We start from the raw sequence: 20,996 nt of genomic DNA, 5'->3' as shown, positions 1-20,996 counted from the left end.
ATCATTCCGTAAAAATCGTCTCTAATAGGAATTAAAAGAAATTGCTGATCAATACACAAGTTGACTGACTGGATATAAAAGTAATAACTTTATGATGAATAATGTTTATGACGATGCCATAGCCAGCCGCGTATATGTACTTTTTTGCTTACTAGATACAGATGTATTAATTCTATGAGTATTAAAGCAGATTTAATACCATAACTATAAAGCATAGTATGGATTGTTGGATCAAATATCAAATATGAGCTACATGCACGAGTATACAAATCAATCAGGGCTGAAATACATAAACTGGATGGATTATTATCCTTTGACAAGGCCGATGCTCGCAAACTCAAACTCAGGGTCAACGCTTACTAAGCGTTCAGATCATATAGCAGAACTGAACCAGAAACAGATACGGATATTAATGTTGAGTCAAGTTGGTGACAATTTTTTACACTTACATGTTTTCATCTATGTGCAGGAGCAACAATGCCTAATTTCTCCGTGATGTAGTATCATCTCAGCATCTTTCCCAACTCATGGTCATTGTCGAGTAGGTAATGCGTTGAGAAAACAAGATCATTTCCATATAAGTATGCGAAACGCCCATCAAAATAAAGTCATGTAATCCATACTGGAATTTGTAAACGTCTCTGAAAGATCAAGTTTCGTAATATGCGAGATGATGGATTGTGGATTGTGCTGATGATGTGCATATACGTACATAAATTTTGTTTGGTTCAAAAAGTCATATACTTACGGGTGAAGTGAATAAGAACTACATATTGATTCTATGACCTCAACAAACACTTATCATTCTGGAGAGAGAACAAGAACAAGACGAAATGAAACATTTTTACCGTGTGTGTAATATGTACATACTAGTGTAGAAGCCCGTCAATCGACGTGCAAGATAGGCCCGTCGATAAGCCCGTTACATTAGTGAAGTTAGCCTCTCCTGTTCTCTCTGCAGAGTGGAGCGAGAAAGGGAGAGGCTAACTTCTCAACTAAGCCACCGACCCAGCCAGCCAGCCAGCAGCGATACACTCGCCTGCTTTATATAGTTTAGATTTATATCACTGGAGATTGACGACGGCTATTTATGAGCGTGTAACTGCATGATGATCCCCTGCTAATATAGATCCTCCGGTGGTGATGCTGCTTTATTGGTTCTTATTACACAGAAAAATTAATCCTTCTTGAATCTGGACTGTTCGACGACATGACGAAGAAGTGAGGGCTGAATGTGTGTTAATCGGAAAACAACTTCTTTTGATGACATCCTCATGTACTTACTAATCTGCTTTTAAGAGAAGTCGGACACCAGCTCTCAGTCTCAGTCGTTCTGGTGAGAGTGACACGGCAAGGAAGATCAACAAAGTTACTGATTTGATAAGTTGTGCTCATTCACACAAGAATTCTCATCCTAGATTTCAACAGATTGACACACACACTAATAAAATGAGCACCAAAGGAAGGAACTCCTCCAACGGGTACCACGCACCCTGCACATTTCTCAGCGACTATATCATTCATGAGGGAAAGTGGCTCAGATTGTCAGAAATCAAGTACTTGGACCCCCACGGGAGAGAAAGGTAACCGTAAAAAATGCGCTAAAACTTCCACCCCACGTGCTCATCTTCTATAATTTCTACCACTTGTCCAGATGTTGGGAAACTGTGACCAAGTTGGCCAAACCGAAAGAAAATGACACAGACACCGTGTCCGCCATCGCCATTTACAGACGCCTCCTCCACTACGACGTGATTGTCATGGTTCGTCAATTCCGACCCCCACTCAATGCCTACACGGTAGAGTTTCCTGCAGGTAGGACTGGATATCACAGATTTAAACACCCTTTACTTACGCAAGACACACATTTTTATCTCGTCTGTTCAACTCACGAGGACAATGTCAAACATGTGTACATACACATGTATACAGACAATATTATCAATAATTTTTTGTGTTTTTTTGTAGGTTTGCTAGATTCAGGCGAGTCATGTGAACAGGCTGCAATCAGAAAGCTTCGTGAGGAAACTGGGTGGCACGGCGAGGTGACCCATGCCAGCGACCTACTCGCCGTCGATGCTGGGTGTTCTTCAGCAGTCATGAGATACGCCACGGTTAAGGTGATTCTTAAAATATCTCGCTTTTAACTAATCTGTAGTATTGCTACACATTGACATCCTCCACATATTCATAAACATTATTGATCTGCGTAGATATGTATCTGTGTAAGTAGAACCAGCCTTGAATGAGATTGACAAACTGCATCATTATGATGATTTCTGGATAAAATTGAATCCTTGGCCTTGCTTTCCTCGTAGAGTAGTAATGTGACATTAATCATTATTGCGTGACAAATTACTTGAAACAGCACTGTCTTGTCAGTCAGTATAACGCATCGGGAGCGAACCTCATGACAAATTTGATGTAGAGATTTAACAGAAGCGAGGATTATGTAAAATTTGCACGAGGATCCAACAGCATTCTAAAGCTTTAGCTCTATTCTGTGAGCATACCAATTAAAATTTATTTTTTAATCCCATTTGTCCTATCGCTTTCATATATCTATATTCCTATCTCTCTCTTAATGTTGTTATTGATTGGACGGACAACTTGTCTCTTTCTGCCTCACTTCGTCTTCCTCTGCTTCAAGTTGTCATTGCTTCATCATCATGTTCTCCTCTTGTGCTTGCTATGTACATAGTTTGGCAGACAGGCCCTCAATCTCAACTTTTAAAATAAAGTTATAAAATTGTCTTCCGTCCACGCACTCAATCATGAATGACAAAAAATGTACTTCGATTATGTCTGTACTGTATAAAAGAAACTGTGATACGGATACAGCGATATCGCCAGTTCAACTGGTACGATACGATTAATTCATGCTCACATTTTGTCCACAGATTAATGGAGATTCAACTGACAATTTGATGTGCAAACCGATTATCGGGATAGACAACGAATTTGTTGATGTGCTCATGATTCCAGTCACCGAACTCCATGAGCGATTAAGTGGTAAGTTACGTAACATATATGATCGAAGGGCTATTTAATTACATGCATGACACGACCTTCACTTTTTCTTGTGTCATAATCATAATGTTGATAAGCACATAATGCAGCTTATGTCTGCGATTGAAATATTTTTTCTAAGTGCTATACACACATATGTATTTATATCTGCTGTAGATCTTTTGAATGATGCAGTTAATTAGCGAATTTTGGCATATTTTCCGTTAATTTCTCAGCTCTGAGCCGGGAAGGGAACATTGTCGACTCGAGAGTGGAGGCATTTGCTATCGGATTGCAAATGGGGCTGAAGTTTGCTCAAGACGCTCGAAAAGACGCGGCCTCGTCGCAACAAGCTAGTTTGCCTCTGGACGGAAGTTGTGTTCGTACTGGTCTCGGAACTAAACAAACCACTTAGTCGTTTGCCACCTCACGTCAATCAAGAACACTCAAATGCCGGACGACGACTTCATAACAACGCTCATTCGACTACAATGATGGCGATAACTGAATTTTTTCAGCCGTATTTACATGTTTCCTCCAACCTTATATTACTTTGTTGTATTATTGCTACCAATAAATTAAACGTGTCAGGTTTTCATATTTTGTCCGGTTTTAGTGTATTTCATGATACTTGGGAAAACCCAGCTCGACTTTGTAAGAATTCATTCAGCCAACTTTCACCCCAAACTTGAGTCACCATGCTTTCTTTCCAACGACGCATGCAACTTCGACCAAGTATGGACTTTCCCATATAATTGCATTAATAAGCCCCAGCATCTGGCAAGACAGGATAATAACAAGCAACGGTTGACTCATAGTCACTTTTGTTCGTTGAGTAGTCAGGTTTTCCTCTTTGTCAATGATATGACCGTTTCAGCCCAAATTCGTTCCCAGCAGACTTCTTCTCATGCATGTTCTAATTTTTTATTCTAATTTTAAGGAGTCTCACGTTGAGATTCTCGACCCTTTATTTAGAACACACATGAATTTATCATACACATTTCATGTATTTCACCAACATTAGTTCTAAATTGCAATCTCATTTCATTATGCACTTCAACAAACAACTTTTAGAGCCATAATGATGATGATGAATTGATTTGACCAGGTTCATTGCACAGGTGTCCAAATACCAAAGTGCAAATAAAATAACAAGGGTTCGAGCTTTGCAAAAAACTGCTCTCTCATCACGAGCTTCGCCCATGAAACCAATATGCCATACCCAGGACGAGGGGTTGGTCGCCACATATTTTAACAACTTTCCTCCCTAATCTCTTCTGTAACATGATGACGATGAAAATGTTATTTTAGCAAAGATTTTGACAGTTTGTCGCATGTTTTTCATCTTTCCCCTGTGTCTCTTAATTACTGTTTTACCCAAACAAAATCATGAACATTTACAAATATTTGCATGCAAATTATTATTACAAATAGCATCTCAAATTCAAATCCTATCATTGAGAATGAAATAAACTCCTGATGCAAAGTTTACCCCTGTGGGTCAATCTGGCTGAAAAAAAAATGTATTTCATCTTCAGAATTTGTCATTATAAATTTTCCCGATGAGAACTTGAAACTTGAGAAGGAATGCTGCGGAGGAGTGCCGAGTGACGATGAAGAGTGTGTCCGATGTCCGTTCGTAAAGTGGATTATATTATAAAGTGGATTTTTATAGAGGGGAAAAAGTGGTTAGTTTCTTGGCGCGTGGGGTTGTATTCTTCGTCTTCTTGCATTTTATTGTCGGTCGGTCGGTCGGTGGTGGTCACATATCTCGCAGTCATGCATATAGCTGATTATTAGTTGAAATTCTCCATGGGTATCCAACCCTCTCGCCTACTTTTTTCGGTGGTGGTGGTGCTGCTGCTGGTGAATCTCTCTCTTCTTCTATCCGATCAGATCATCGCAGGCAACTGAAAGGCAGGCCATTCTTCCGTCCATTCCATTTGCCCACAGGGAAAGAAAGACAGACACCTGACCTGAGTCCTGAGTCAGAAAAAAAAATCAGAAATCTTCCATTATTCTTTCTGGAACATATTCGGCGAGATTTTGGTTTCCTCTCCCTGTGCCATTTGTCCACTCTTTTTAGGCTGGAGGGTAGTTTTGTCAGATTACTGCGCTTATTCAGTCAGTCGGTTTCGATCAGTTGGGCTCTCTGTTTTCAGCTCTTTTTCTCCATTCTCGTCGTCTCCTTCCTGCAGAGGAAACAACAGGTGAGTTTTTTCGTAATTTTTGGAATTTTTTGTAATTTGTTTATTTTCATTGCTCGCCGGTTTCGAACTGTCAAAATATAGGGTTAGTATGGCTATAAATAGTTAGTGAGGTACAGTGTATAGTTAAAAGGTCAACATGGAAAAAGAAAAATTTTTAGGTCTGGTTGAATGTCTGGTATTTTTGTTTGTTAACGTTCTAGTGAGAAAGATTTAATTGAGAGAGAAATTGCGTTTTTTCGTACTTGGATAAATTGGACTTGATTAAATTTATGAGTTTGTGGTAATTATTAATTACTACGTTAGAGCCAATTGATGAACTGGAAAAGTCCGAATCTGCTCATGCGAATTGAGAATATTCTACCAGATCATGACTTTTTTTTGTATTCTGATGGCCACTTCCAATTATTGTCAGTTTGTCCGATTTAAAACCAAGAGTTTGTCATTGAAATTTACTTTAGACTCTCTCTTGTGTTGGTGTAAGTTACATAATGTGATGTTCATGTATCTTTATGTGTTTGCATTTATCTTCCATCATGTGCTTGGAAGCATGCTTCAGTTTGGAGCATATTGCATTAGTATTATGTTTATTATTAGACCCTGGTAGTACTTTTACTTTGGTTGATGGAATTTGTATATAATTAATCACATTCGTCTCATAGTACTTAATTCAAACATAAACTAACAAACACGCCGGTACAGACAGACCCAGCACATAGATAATTACGACTTACGACAAGGACGCAGTACCGAGTTCTAATTTGCATCACGTGCACCTCGTCTTTGTAAGAATAATTTAAAAATTCATGTACCTTGATCCGGCTACTGCGACTTCCAAAATGACAATAACAATCTTTGGCAACCGACGGTTGCCAACCGTACTTGTTCAAATTCCAAAATAATATTAAATATTATATTCTTCCATTTTACAGGAGATAGCCATTGGCAGCTTTGTCTACATATAATCGAGCTTTTATATAAAATACAACCGTACAATGAATAACGGCCAAGCAACTGGGAAAGGGCTTAGTCCCGATGAGCAACGAGAGCTGCGAGAAGCCTTCGCTAATGTGAGTGGTTCTTATCTTTATTCGTAACTATTCTACTGTGTGTGAAAGTTGTTTGTTATTAATCAAATAATTATAATCATAGATTGATACAAGCAAGCGTGGATTTTTGGATTGCGGTGAACTGAAAGACGCTCTGGATCTAGTTGGATGCAAGTTACCACAGTGGCAACTTCGCCGCGTTCTTGAAGATGTGGATACTGGAAAGACGACCCAGTTTAACAAATTGTCATTTAATGATTTCGAAAAGGTGAAGAACTTAATTGCATAATATTATAGTCATTGAGCAGATATGATATAATATTCTCTACTATTTAGGTTTACCTCAACCTGAAAAAGCGAGATGTAGCTACAACTTTTAAACAAGCAGTATCGCGAAAAGAAAATCTTCAAACCATTGGTGGCATGTCCGACGCTTCCAGTGAAGGTACAACCCATTCAGTTAGGATCGAGGAACAAATGGCGTTTTCTCACTGGATAAATGAACACTTGGCGTATGATGCCGACTTAAAACATCTGCTCCCTCTTGACTTTGAAGGGAAAAATTTGTATGATAAAGTAAAGGACGGAATTCTGTTATGGTAAGAAAATTGTCCAAAATCTTCATAATTCTGAATTATTTGTTGTCTAATATTAAAATTACCCTTATTATTGTTTAGCAAAATCATCAACCATTCATGTCCCGATACAATTGATGAAAGAGCCATCAACAAGAAAAATCTAACTCTATACACAAGGCTGGAAAATTTGACATTAGCCCTGAACTCTGCGCGTTCCATTGGCTGTAATATCGTCAACATTGACGCTAACGACTTGCTCGTAGGCAAGCCCCATTTGGTTCTTGGATTGTTGTGGCAGATAATTCGAGTAATTAATCATAATACTTGATAGAGGTCTTTCTGACTATTGCCAATTTGCACTGATAATTTTTCTTTTGTTTCTCCAGATCTTTTTGTTTCGCCAAATTACCCTCGAGCATTGTCCTGGTCTTGCAAATTTATTGATGGACGGCGAAAAGATTGAGGAATTAATGCGATTACAACCAGAAGCCATTCTTCTGAGATGGGTTAATTATCACATGGAACGTGCAGGTGTTACGAAACGGTGTAACAACTTCAGCGGGGACATTCAGGACTCGGAAGTATACATTCATCTACTTAACCAAATTGCACCTAAAGATATTGGAGTATCGACTGTTGCGCTTATGGTACCATCTCAGATTCTCATAGGTACATTACGTAGTATTTTTTTGTAATTTTTCTATCTAAATTATAGGAGCACGATTTGATGAAACGAGCTGAATTAATGCTCTCTGAGGCAGAGAAGTTGAGCTGCAGATCTTTCGTTACTGCCTCGGATATCGTAAAGGGTGTTAGTAAACTGAATTTGGCGTTTGTGGCTAACCTCTTTAACAATCATCCCCAGTTGGATAAGCCGGAAGGTGTGGACTTGGATCAATTTCTGGAAAATATAGAAGAAACCAGAGAGGAAAAAAGTAATTAATTATGGAATACATGATAATTAAGCAATTAGGTGGTTAACAGTCTTGGAAACTAAATGATAACTGTTATTTATTAGCTTACCGTAATTGGATGAATAGTCTTGGTGTTTCACCCCATGTCAATTGGCTGTATTCTGATCTGGCTGACGGCCTGGTCATTTTTCAATTGTATGATGTCATTAAACCTGGGATTGTGGATTGGAAAAAAGTTCACAAGTAAACGTCTCAAACGTCTATTAACCACGTATACGCCTTTTTTCATTGCACATGGTATTTACAATTTAAAATTATATGTTACAGGAAGTTTTCGAAACTCCGCAAGTTCATGGAAAAGTTGGAGAATTGTAATTACGCCGTTGAACTGGGAAAACAATTAAAGTTTTCCTTAGTGGGTATTGCAGGACAGGATATTTCGGATTGTAATCCTACCTTAACCCTGGGTAAGAGTTTAACCATCTGTGTTACATGGTGCAATATAATATTTTGGAAATCTAACTAAAAATATATTTCGCTTAATTAGCCTTGATTTGGCAGTTGATGAGAGCATATACTCTTTCTGTGTTGAGCCAACTTGCCAGTAGTGGCGATCCAATAGTTGAAAGTGCCATAATTGATTGGGCTAATGCAAAATTGGAGTCTGCTGGTAAGACGTCCAGAATCAAAAACTTCCAAGATTCTTCAATCCGTCAAAGCATCGTAATTCTCGATTTGATCGACGCAATTAAACCCGGTATCATCAATTACGAGTTAGTGAGCACGGAAGGAACAGAGGAGGTAACATTTAATTTGACTAGATTCAGTAATTTGAGCTATAAATTTCATGTTTATAAATTAAAATCCCACATTTCTGTAACAGGATAATATGGCAAATGCAAAGTATGCTGTGTCGATGGCCAGAAAAGTCGGTGCTCGGGTTTACGCTCTTCCAGAAGACATCGCCGAACTAAAGAGCAAAATGGTGATGACCCTTTTCGCCTGCCTCATGGCCTGCGAAACAAACATCCAACCATTTTAAACAATTTTATTTAGTTAGCTGTAGTATCGTTTCTCACACCTTCTTTTAAAATGTATAACTTTTTCAAGCTCAGTTTGACACCGTGCATTATCAAACTCTGCTCACAAATATAACACAGTACTAAAAAAACAATTATCATTTTATTAATCAACATTCCAAAAACATAATAGTGTATCTATTTTCTGGATCCAAATGTAAATTTTACGGTGTTATTAGGGAATTACGTATATATATTTTCTTAAAAAAATTGTTCGTAACTTGTAAATAAAGCGTGGCTCACAATGTTCTAACTCAATAATAAAGCCCATTTTGTAGAATAACTAAAATTTGCAACTTGACTTTCTATATTTCTTCCAGTTCTCAATCACCATTATGAATTGCATTTTCCCTTACATCATATTGCACGTAGAAGCATTTATCAGGATAATTTCCCCATAGTCAAGAGTTCCAAAAACTCGGCTAAAATTGTGTTAGTTACGCAAGCTCAAATTTAAACCGTCGGAGGAGTTTTCCAGAACCTAAACTTATTCATGAGGAATCCTCCATTGTGTGTCTCCACTGACGCAAATTTCGAGGAAGAAACCGATGATAATTTGTTTTAATTTTGCGAATCATCGTGGGCATGTAAATACTCGTAACGTGTGACGTGTGACGGTCAAGTGGGTGAGACAATAGCCTCTTCCAAACGAATGACGGATTACTCTGGGCCGTTTATTTCGCTCAAATTCTGCACAATCTTTAATTCGTTGTGACCATTGTGTGTTGCGTGGGGTGTTTGCATTAATTTGCATGCGTCTCAACGTATCCTCATCTCACTCTCTCTCTCTCGCTTTTGGAGATTGACTGTGGAGAAAATTGGTCCTCGAGACCAAGACTCCAAGTTTGAAGTATGTGGAGGAGTGAAGGAGAGAAAGCACTTTTCTTGTTGTTGACTCTCCTCGAGCTCCTCTTTAACACACGCTCATCTCTCGAGACTGGATATAAATATATTTTTAGACTACCAACCTACCAACTATTAATTCCTTTCTAAATGCCACATACTTACAAGAAAGGCAAAAGCATTTCAAATCAACATCACAAAAGTGAAAGTGCAGCAGCAGCGCACTTTTGATAGATTTTTAACAGTTTGAGTAGATAATCAAGGGCGCAAGGGGGAATGCAAGGACGGACAAGTTTGTCCCGATAAAAAAAATGTAAAGTTAACCATGTCGTGGGTCCCAAAGAGAATTTATTATTGTCTGTGGCGATAGGTGGATGGGGTGTGTCGTGCATCCTGTCCCGTACATAACACTAGACGACGATGATGAGGAGGCTTAACGTCACGTTGGAAAAATATTCGTCTTCACCACACGCACACAGTCCGAGAGAATTGGAGGATGGATGGAGAAAGCAGTCGTGGTCGTGATGGCAAGAATGCAGGATCCTTTGAGATTTCCAACTCTGGGGACAGCTTCGCTTTCCGTTGGTGAAAAGAACCAGCGAGAAGAATCCTGGTTTATATCTGTCCATCTTCCACCACTATTGCGCCATTATATTCGACATGATCTCTAATTACTTGTGATGATGTTGGTCGGTTTGGTAGTGGTACCAAGTTATCGCTCTATATAATTATTGCTTCTCCCCTTTACAAATACGTATATATCCAGGACTGCGAAGTCTGTCTGGATTTCTATCCATATCTTTATGAGGGTAGAATGATGGCTTGTTTTTGACATTTCTCAACAAAACAATGGTTTGAATTTTTTGAAAACCTTCAATTCAAACGTCATCCGATCAGTGGACTTGGAGTCTGGAACAAAATAAAATGAAGGAAAACATTCCCAAGATGGTTAATTGTTACGTTGAGAGATGATCCCAAAGTGAAAACAGGTCTTTTATTTTGTTCTCTTCATGACTTTGCATGTCGCAGTCAGCCTTCCGTGAGTGAGCTTTCTCTTACGAAAAGAAGTCTAATTGGGATGAGGTTTCCGGTCCCAGTATTTTTTCACCCAGTCATTTACAGTCAGTTGGAAAAAAATAACTTCAAAAAGAAGAAGAAAAACATGTATGTGTTTTCCTTTGATTGTTGAAAGGCAAATTGCCAACTGAACATGAAAAACATTGGTTTGGTTTTCTTTAGCCTTGAACTATTTTTGTGTCATATATCGTTCCGAAGTAGCTCGTTGTGCTCCTCATATGAAAAAATGGACAGCTAAGTAATAAGTACCAACATCCTCTCTATGTACTTAGGTTTTTACATTATCATTAAATATTATTAATTTCAACAAGATTAGGGAGTAAAGTACAGATTGTAGGCTCAAGCACACCGAGAGAAAAGTGGCAGGTGAGGCTTCATTTGTTATGCGGATCATGAAATTACTTAAGGGAGACAGTTTGAATTTGGAGATCAAAAAACAATTTATAACGACTTTCTTCCAAATACGGATTTATACATTTGTATAAATCCACTCGATGTAGGAAACTGGGAGAGAGTCCACCAGCTAGAGACGTAATTTTTACATCCAACTTCAACTTGTACAAATGTCTGCATCGTTTTATCTGATAACTAAATACTTGTTCTACGAACAAGCAAGGAGAAAGTGGTTCGTTCATCATGAGAAACTAGAACTTTTTTGTTTGAGCCGAGGTTTACATTTCTTAGTGAAAGAGGAGACGAAAGTATCAAGATTGGAAATTACTTCTTCTCCTCTCTCACAAAGAAGGAGGACAGGACTTATTAGTTCCATCCCGTTTTACACCTCAATGGATTAAATAATTGATCGGGATTTCTCTTGGGAAGACGATTCCACATTTTATTGCTCTTCTGTCATGATACACACGAAGCTGCTCTGTAAGTAGAGGAGGACCATGCAGTAGATACAGTACATTCATGTCATATTGCAAGTTAGCTGTTGTGACACTGGCTTTTAATACAAGTAACCAAAGTCCACCAGATATCGTATGTCCTGCAAAAATTTCGCATCAATGTTCATCTCCAGAGTCATCTTCTTTTGATGTATCATCGTCATTTAGACTCATGAATGGCAAAATTACTCGGTATTCAAGGGGTACGAACTGCGTAGAAAAAAATTATGGCGAAAGATTTGCAAATTTTAAACCTCAATCCCCTCTCCACAAAGAGACAGAGTTTCACGCAAACAAGTACACAACATTTGTACACGTTTCTCGTCCTTCTTTTTTCCAAGAAGGATGAGCCATTAATCTTTCTCCACAGATTCGCTGAGCCTGGGGATAGTTTCTGAAACGGGATTCATGCCCTCGCTCGATCTTTGTGATATCGAATACTTACTTTACTTACCTACAAACCAGAGTTCCAGTATCATCCTGTCTCAAATTGTGCTCATTGCTGCAGAGACTGAGGAGAGAGAACAATGCCACCACTATCATCAGTCAGATAGCACATTTTCAGCCAGACTAATAACTAACCGAAAGGTCACAGCGTATAACAACAGCAGCAACAACAACGCACCAATCACTGCGTTCCGTGAATTACGGGCTGCTTGTTCTTACGTGATTGATAAATTGGGCACAGTTAATAGTGTACCTGCTGAATTATGTAATTGTTATGTATTATATTGTCATGGTATTGTTTTCCTTACTTATTATCTCACATCCTCAAGTTGTGTACTTGGTGAGAAGAGAGCTGCAATTTCTCGGTTCAACTTCCTTCATAACTTTCCCTTCCTTTGCTAGTACTCAAAAAGTGTAACAGCAGAAATCAAAAGTTCAGATTGATTGACCATGAGCATTTTTTGACAGCTAAATGTTTGCCCTACTTCTAAATTACGAATACTAATCCGTTGGACTGACAGCTGCAGGTTGTAGACAGATAACCAAACAAGTAAACTGGCGAAATGTTGTTAATGGAGGACAAAACATTTTACTCGTTTGCTTCAAGAAAGGCTTAAATTGTCTTCCATTTCCGTATTTAAGACTCAAAAAGTCTACAAGCACGATTAAATTTTCTATGAAAGAGCAAAAGGAAATAAAAAAAGAGTAGTCTCGCATTCTTTGTTGCTAAACACGATATCACCGTTTACATACATTTTTGTTATTTATGAGTATGTGCATGTAAACTTTCGACTTTTTAATCCTGAAAATAGAATTGCAGACAAGAAGCAAAAATGCACCTCTTCCAATCGTTATAAACCCAAAACAAAGTAATTGCGTTGTTCAATAAAACTTTGCAGTGAAATAAATTGCTTCCAGCCGAAATGTTATTTGTCATAATCTGAAAGTCAGGGGAGAGAAAGCAGCGGCATGGACGGACGCTAATAGGGTGCGAGTCGGACAAATCTGCAAAATATCTCACTCTCTCCAGAGGAGAGAAATGCCGTCTTAAAAGTTGAGGCTAAAACTTTAGCACCACAATTCTGATCCATATTCGTCTCTGAAATGATGAGGTGGACTCCAAAATTTATATAAATTGAATCAATGTTTCACTCTGACAAAGCTCAACGCAACATTTGCATGTTGAATTTCAGCCACTACGTATTTACGTTTTTCCAAGTTTCATTCCTATATACCACCAAAATTTTTATTGCACATTTACACCCATCATAAAACGTAAAAACACGTTTTTTAAATTTCTTACAAAAATACAAATTTACAATTTTTTGAAATTTACATTTTAAAATTTACTCTTGATTCTACTAACTAGAATTCCTATTCACACAACAAACCAAGAAAAAGTCAAGTTATTAGTTTATATCTGCAGGCAAAGAGTCCGTCCGTCTCACGAGCCTCGAGCGTTTATAACCTTTTTGACAAATTTATACGTGCTACTAAAATCTCAAAATAAGCAAAAGGAAAATCCGCTCGCATTATTCAAGCCAAAAATTGTAAACCTGTCTTTTTAAGGTTTTCGTGGTAATGTGCAGAGTCAGTCTTTACTGTTTAACTTATGTTTTAAGTACACACCAACCACGAATTCCTCCCACGACGCTGTTCTCATCGTGTTGTTTATCGATTCAACATCTGATACCTCAAAAAAGAGTCAATGGGTTCCCAATACTTTGGGTGTCGTCGTGGTATCGTTGAGAGAAAATTGGATATGTCGTTAAAGCCTGTACCAGTACGAAGACGTTCCATTGCGACTTACGATTCCAGCCTATATATGGTTGCAAGTGTGGTGTAAAACGATCTGCTCGTATTGCAGATAAGAGGCGGCGCAAGGATGTAAATAGGAATAACAAGATCGGATCAACAAACATACTGAGGAAACCGTAAAATGATTCAAAGTTTTGATTCAAGTGCTTCTTCTTCCAAGTGTTCTTCCCCTGCTTAAGTGGACTTCTTGTTCAGAACGGTGGTGTGAGACGGGAGAGAAGAACAAGAACCAAAATCCTCATTTTCACGCAGCCTTTCTCCAACTTTATATCTTTCGCTGCATTGCACATCCACGTGAGATCAGAATAGTGTGTGATTTTAACCATAACTGTGAACTTACATGCTTCCACTCAAGGATTTTTTTTTCCTTTTCCGTCATTTTCCGGCATCATTTTTCGTCAGTATCCTCACTTGAAGTGATCGAAATAGGTACATATGTCTAAATTTCAGCATCCTTGAACTCACAGATATGCATACTAAAGTTTATCAGAAAAAAACATGTAATTGAGACATTTTTCTGTGTGTTGGGAATAAAAGTTGATTTAAATGTCGATATTTAGCAAAAAGTCTGAGTTGTAAAAAATCGCTTAATAGATAAGAATAATTTTCCCGGCTGGCTTTACGTATGCAGTTTGTTTCATGTTGCATGCAGTTGGTCTTGACGAAAATTGACGAACTGCTTGAAATTTAGTCTAAGAATGTCTCGTATATGTCTTTTAAGTACCCATTCATTCCACCTGTTCAAGGCAAAACCGGTGCAATTGGGATAAAGGAAAACTTTCCAATTAATTCTTCCCATATAACTCACACTTTTTAGTTGAAGGTCGAGGAAAGTTGCAAAATATTGTAGCGAAATGACGGAGGCGGAAAAGACAATGATATTTGATTGGATGTTTCATCTCTCTTCCAATAATTGCTACCCACCTTGAAGCTTACAAGTACGGCAACATTTGCAACAAAACTAATGACTAAAGTCTACTGAATGAAAGTCTGGACCTGGAAAGAATTTCAATCGACTACACGACTCAATCTCATAATTGGACTATTTGCTTGAAGAAGCTTTTTCCATCATCTCCACGAATGGAGAAAGGCCAAAATTATCCATCCAACCGTTTGTGGTCGGTCGGAAGAATGACGTCGCTTGGATCAATTCTTCTTCATTTTCATTTTCCAATAATATTATCGTACTTATGTATTTTCTCCCCTGGAATTACAGGTCAACACGCCGGGTGCCTGAATTTTGAAGGTTTCTGAGATGAGCATCATTTCTTAAATTTTTGCAAGAAATTGTACTTGGTACTCGTTAAAATCCGGTGTTTCATATTATTATATAATTACAGCCTTGTTCTCTCGTCGACCAGAATAAACAATAACACATGCCACTTATTTATACGGTGACTTTGACATTGCAGAGCAACTAATCACATTCAACATTCAAAGTCATTGCCATTTGAGATAATAAATATACGTATAAAATCATGATCTGTGTAAAACGGGCCGCGAAATAATATGTAATCCCACTAAAACCTGTTATCAGTTCAAAACTGTTAACGTTTTCATAGTCATTAAATACAAGGAATGATGTCGTTATACAAAATTTGAGCATGTAAAGCCACGTCACGAGAAGGATGAGACTGTATTTCGGTTTTCCACACGTGGATCATCTCCCAGTCTGCGTGAGGAAACTTTCACTTGGCCGAATTATACAATTAACGAGGCTTGGTGATAAAATTAGCACCTAAGAAGATCACCCAACTGACACTATTTTTCCACCCACTGGCAGAATTCTGCCGGTATTAGTTGAGTTAGTTTGATGTCACTTAAAACTATTTGATTGCCTTAGGCATGTCACCCACGAACGTCTACCTCTCCGTTATACAAGAACTATAAATAAATGAGAATTATGGAAGTTAACATGTTAACCCAACGTTCCAACCAATCCACTCGATACGATGGAATCAAGAGTTACGTAGTCTCAAGGTAAATATGACATTGCTCCAATTCACTTTTCAATATCTTCGTTATTTGGAGTCAGCCGAATGGAAAGACAAATACTGTTTAATGAATTGCCTGTTGCAAGTCGGTCGGGAATGACAACGTGTTGGGATGGATCTTTGTTTAAAATATAATTTCCAGTGCATAGAGGTCAAATCAACACGGATTCGAAGAAGCGAACTAATGAGATGACATAATTATTCGGTTTAAGTGATTGGATCACCTGTTATGTAGTGGTATTTGCACACGTTTGAAAATTGGGTATGTAACATGCACCATACTTTTTTGCACGTGTCTTGTAAGAAGCTTTAAAACGATTAGCGTCTTCCTATGCGTTCACTCAAAATTTTTACACGATACGAGACACCTAAGTTTTTGCTAGTTTGGGAAACTTGAGAAATTATCTTCTCACTCTACTCATTCCGCTTCTCATTTCTTTCCTACGCTCGGTGTAAATGTGCATGGGCAGTAGAATAAGCAGTACTCGATCGCATATCGGTATGTATTGCATTACTGTCTGCCAGCCAGCTTTCTCGAGAAGGAGAAGAAGGGAAAGTTCCGGTAGTCAGTCAGCCAGAGTCGCCAAAAACTAAGTATATCCATCGCCACGACCCAATCCAGTCGTCAGATGAGGCTGTGACTTGCAGAGGAAGCAACGTCGCGTGTCATGAGAAAGGACGACTCTTCTCATCATCCCCCATCTCGTCTCATTCTGACTCTTCTCGATAAGCCCAGCAACACAGACACACCACTCCACTCGGCACTCGCAACAAGTCAGAACACAGCTCACTCTCTCTGAAAATGTTGACCGACATCTAAAAAGAGCAAGAACTTGATTGGGAAACTTTTTGAGACGATATCCAGTCCACCCTGTCACCATCATCGACCTCCTGGGGTCACCTGTGACTCTGACTCGGACCGACTTATTTTACCACTTTTGACTCTGTAATTATTTTACATTGACGTTCTTCACCCGCATTCGAATTGAATTGACTGACCGAGTTTCTCAGAACGACCTGGTGACACTGGACAGCTCGCACGGTAAGTGATTATCTGTACATGTTTGTTTGAGCATTGTTTTATTGTATTGCATGGAGGCAGAGCATATACATATATGCACATACATTTGCATAATCACCCACACTTACTAATCAACATCCTTCACATTGGACTAATTTGTTTACTATTTATTACTACGTTGAGACACCTTATTTGTTAAAATGGTGTTTCCGTCTCATGAAAAAGTAACGTAATGCTTAAGCACTACATCTCGTCATAAATCATGAAAACACATCCCGCACATTGTTCGAGATCATCAATGAGACCAAAAACTCCTCCGGTTCTGTCGCATAATGAAGATCAGCTAGTTTTACACATGTCCTTTATGCGAAAGTGTGAATTTATTTAGCCATCCATACACCAGTCTTAAAACCAATGGGTATGGCTGGCTGGCACTTCTAAATGAACCTGCAAGTTCGCTCCCATGCATACCTCGTGCTGCCATCGAGGACATTAATGTTTGCACAAACAATTATTGACGAAGGGAGAATCATTACGTTTCTCTTTGCTCAAACAAATTTGGTTCCATTCATTTAAATTAATTCTTCGTTAGGTGTTCCTCTTCCTCCCACGGAAGTTTATTTGAAGACGTTTACGCGTCAAATTCCTACTCCTGCTGTATAATTGAGATCTTCAAGTACATACGTATTTTCAAATTTCCACTCTCTCCCAACTCCAGTTATTCATTTGATAGGGTTGAGTCACCCAAGACAATCACGTAAGTAATTGCAACAACTCGACATAACTTTCTTGCCTACCAAGGGTGCATTAATATATTCAAATTGGACAATTTGAGCCAGAGGGCTCGCACAATTGTTGATCCCGGGTTGACTCATTTTGCAGAAAACTGCGGAAGTGCGGAATGAATTGTTGAGTGAGTAGGTTAAATTATTGTATTTCGACAGTGCATATGTGGCATCAATTATTTTGATGATGTGATCCTCAAAGGAACTCTTATTAGATTATTTTATACCGTCGTGAGTGAAGTGGGTGAGGAGGTAGCTCAAAGAAGGCTGCTGCCATTCACAAAATCATTTTCTTACGTATAATAAAATGATCCTTCCAGATCCGGTCCAGGTAAGAGCATCCACTTTCATTCATGCATTCTTCTCGCCAAAGTTTGAAAGTTGAATTCTTAGCTTATTCAATGTCGGGATTGTTAAGAGGATTACGTATGTGCGGCGTTTGTATGTTTGTAATGGTTACGTATAACATGAGTTACATATGTATGTAGAGAAATGGTTTGCGGCAAACGAAGGAGGCACGTTGACACGTAAGACGTACACATGCATAACTAACGAAGTTCGTCTGTGTGCTCTTTTGTGAATGGAATATCTTGCAGAGTATTTTATTTCTGTTTACCCGATCTCATGATGATGACCATTTTCTTCCATTATCAGCTTGAGGCAGGCCGAAATATGCCGCAAGGGCAATGCAAATCCAGTTAGGACTCTTGTCCAAAACAAATTTCGAACCTAACCTGATTAGTGGATGCATGTGTCTCCGCCTACTTCTGTTTTCCGCACTTTTGACGCGTTTTATCTCAAAAAGTTTTATCTTTATTTGTTTTTGCATGTATGACAAGGTCACAATAAAGAAATATGTCGTCATCGGGCATAAATAATCCTGAAAAAAAATACGGGCGTCGCATTATGTAAAAATCAAAATAGAAGAAACCAGTACTCTCGACATGACAGAGTATTAAACCAATTTAAAGGGAAGCGTGGAATCTAAAGTGTTTCGAGTACACTTGACTCGACATGTAATTGAATTGACATGAACTTTCAAGTTCGACAATCACTGAAATTCTGATTTTTCGTCATTTGAGTGTGGCGTAAGTTTATTTTGCATATGGTTTTATATTATAATTGCGTAAACAGTAATACGCCTGCGATGCCAGTGAACTTTGTCAAGTGTTGTTAATTTGATCAGCGGTTGCAAGTCGTGAAATTATATACCACGCAATATTTTTCCCCAATGTCATTATGAGCGTTTGTATGGCTGTCTACAATTTGTAAAGATTAAATAATATCTCGAGTAGTGAAAGTACGCATTACGGAATCTGTTTACCACCGAATTTAAAAAATAGCCTGCTAAAGAATTTACACAGGACGGGACCGGAAATTGTTCATACATTGTTAATTCTCACCACTTTGTTATTCTAGCTGGTTTAGTCTGCTCAATTGCATCGGATTTACTCTGTAATTATCATACGTATGCCTGACATGACACTACATTCCGCTCTCTGTTAAATGCATTAAGTCGTAAAGTTCTAAGCCATGCACGGTGGACCATGATTTTGAAACCACGCCACCCATTGACTTTTCAACAACCAGACTTTTTTGACAAAAGGCAGATCAACATCCTCATTCATACGCTACACCTGGCTCGGAAGAATAAATTGAAAAAAAACGATTTTTTAGTGTGAGTGTATCCGTCCGATAACCTAAAGAAGCCGGGTAATGATGGTGTCATTTTGTAGATCTTACATTCCCTCTTTCCTATTGATCTTGCTGACAAAGCCAATAAAAATGTTAAAAATGGTCCCTGTGTGGATTTGATTATCATCTATTCGTATGCATGGAGAAAGTCAATACAACTCTGCATTTTCCAACTCTGATCTTGAATACATCACTCGAGTCACTTTTTTTCAAGGGAAAGTTGTTCTCGAAGGAACCTTACTTAATACAACGACAATGCAATACCTTATTCGGAATGCAATTATAATTTTTCAAAGCAATAATTCCGAGAGACTGCTTGCAGTGGCTGCACGTAGTGTCACATAGGCGTCTGGCTGGTTTAAGAAAATCAATAAATACGGGAACGATACTGTCATCATCATAAAATAAGCCAGGACAAAATGTTGATGCGGATTTAAATTGACACAGAGCATCGTCCGGCCGAACATGGTCGTCAATTATCCCAGTGTGTACGGAGATTACATGGTGGACAGATGCTTATGGGGGCCGTATTATTATGCTACCAGCAGGACCCGCTCTGGTATAATCTCTGTGCATGCGACGTATTAGGCTACATTAACTCAACAGTGCATTATTTCTGGTGTTGTGAGTAAGGCAATTTCATCCTTGAGGTTTTGGAACTGCTGCGTTGGACTCCCAGTGATCCTCCGCGGGCTTAGCTTTCATATCAGGACTTCCTCCTCGTGCCTTCGACGAGAGAGAAGACCGTGTCAATACATTTCTATATTTTCTTCTCCCCCGGCTGAGTGAAAGTGTCCCGAAAAGAACTAATTGTGTATAATAGAAATATGTATTCAGCCACAAACGCTGCTTCCGTAGGGCTACAACTGCGATGATGGTGTTGAGGGAGGGATGGATGTTAGTTTGATTATATCCACGCAAGCATGAAATAAATTCCTCTTTATTTCATTATTTCAAACCCAACGAGGTTGACGAACGACGAGTGAAATTATTTTGGTCACATTGCACACGTGGAGGGAGCGAATTTAATTTGAAAAACAAGCATTTTTGTAATCCCCTCTCAAATAACATGAATTAAAAATTTTGAAGTACTTTGTTTTGTACGTAACGATAGTTACGCGCTACTAGAGGATTCAATGCCCCCAAAAATTGACGTACGTACGTACGTAAAACTATAATTGGAAAGGGATTTAAACTACTTGCACTTTTTGCAAAACAGGAAAAAAATCACTTCTCTCAAGTCTGTATCTGTTACATATTTGAAAAAATCGCACGTGTCAAATTCCCATCCACATTAACGGAAACATTTGTATGAATAAGCATAAATCAAACATGGGGTTTAAAGAACAATGAAGTTTATCTAGGCAAATTTGAAAGGTTGTCAAATAATCCAGCCAATAATAGCGAGGCACATTATTCACTTGGCTGAAGGGAGAAAGTATGCACGTAGAAGCACACTCTGCTTCGATTTTTGCCTTCGTGTACATTGTAGCAGTTGAGATTTTTTGACCACGGATTTCCCATTTCTTGTGAAGCCATGAAAAATGTGTGGGTTGGATCCAATAAGTCACACACAGTTCTGCTGTAAAGTGT

General features: G+C 38.6%; 3 protein-coding genes across 3 annotated transcripts in view; all 3 read left to right on the top strand.

Moving 5' to 3' along the window:
- The first annotated feature begins 1,312 nt into the window (after positions 1–1,312).
- On the top strand, positions 1,313–3,609 carry LOC110850781 (ADP-sugar pyrophosphatase). Its single transcript, XM_022098342.2, has 5 exons — positions 1,313–1,583; positions 1,655–1,815; positions 1,969–2,120; positions 2,901–3,012; positions 3,246–3,609. The coding sequence occupies exons 1-5, from the start codon at positions 1,450–1,452 to the stop codon at positions 3,422–3,424; spliced, it is 738 nt and encodes a 245-aa protein (XP_021954034.1). The 5' UTR covers positions 1,313–1,449; the 3' UTR covers positions 3,425–3,609.
- A 1,147-nt stretch (positions 3,610–4,756) lies between these two features.
- On the top strand, positions 4,757–9,125 carry LOC110851297 (plastin-3). Its single transcript, XM_022099018.2, has 11 exons — positions 4,757–5,219; positions 6,149–6,286; positions 6,369–6,533; positions 6,602–6,864; positions 6,943–7,150; positions 7,230–7,490; positions 7,559–7,778; positions 7,862–8,000; positions 8,085–8,224; positions 8,305–8,558; positions 8,641–9,125. The coding sequence occupies exons 2-11, from the start codon at positions 6,212–6,214 to the stop codon at positions 8,797–8,799; spliced, it is 1,884 nt and encodes a 627-aa protein (XP_021954710.1). The 5' UTR covers positions 4,757–5,219; positions 6,149–6,211; the 3' UTR covers positions 8,800–9,125.
- A 7,383-nt stretch (positions 9,126–16,508) lies between these two features.
- LOC110851092 (allatostatin-A receptor) overlaps positions 16,509–20,996 on the top strand; it is an 18,803-nt gene continuing 14,315 nt past the window's right edge. Inside the window, exon 1 of the mRNA XM_022098727.2 lies at positions 16,509–16,944. The gene's annotated coding sequence lies outside the window, so the exon portion shown is untranslated. The remainder of the gene's footprint in view (positions 16,945–20,996) is intronic.

This window comes from Folsomia candida, unplaced genomic scaffold (genome assembly GCF_002217175.1).
Source record: "Folsomia candida strain VU population unplaced genomic scaffold, ASM221717v1 Fcan01_Sc006, whole genome shotgun sequence".
NCBI lineage: Eukaryota > Metazoa > Arthropoda > Collembola > Entomobryomorpha > Isotomidae > Folsomia > Folsomia candida.
Note: the sequence above shows the minus strand (reverse complement) of the source record. Positions and strands in the feature narration are given on the sequence as shown.

What these genes read in the sequence shown, in the direction of transcription:
- LOC110850781 (XM_022098342.2), top strand. Translation starts at nt 1,450, where the DNA reads ATGAGCACCAAAGGAAGGAACTCCTCCAACGGGTACCACGCACCCTGC. An exon ending in CACGGTAGAGTTTCCTGCAG is followed by an intron (nt 1,816 to 1,968) that starts GTAGGACTGGAT and finishes GTTTTTTTGTAG; the next exon opens with GTTTGCTAGATTCAGGCGAG. An exon ending in TGAGATACGCCACGGTTAAG is followed by an intron (nt 2,121 to 2,900) that starts GTGATTCTTAAA and finishes TTTTGTCCACAG; the next exon opens with ATTAATGGAGATTCAACTGA.
- LOC110851297 (XM_022099018.2), top strand. Translation starts at nt 6,212, where the DNA reads ATGAATAACGGCCAAGCAACTGGGAAAGGGCTTAGTCCCGATGAGCAA. An exon ending in CATTTAATGATTTCGAAAAG is followed by an intron (nt 6,534 to 6,601) that starts GTGAAGAACTTA and finishes TCTACTATTTAG; the next exon opens with GTTTACCTCAACCTGAAAAA. An exon ending in GATTGGAAAAAAGTTCACAA is followed by an intron (nt 8,001 to 8,084) that starts GTAAACGTCTCA and finishes TATATGTTACAG; the next exon opens with GAAGTTTTCGAAACTCCGCA.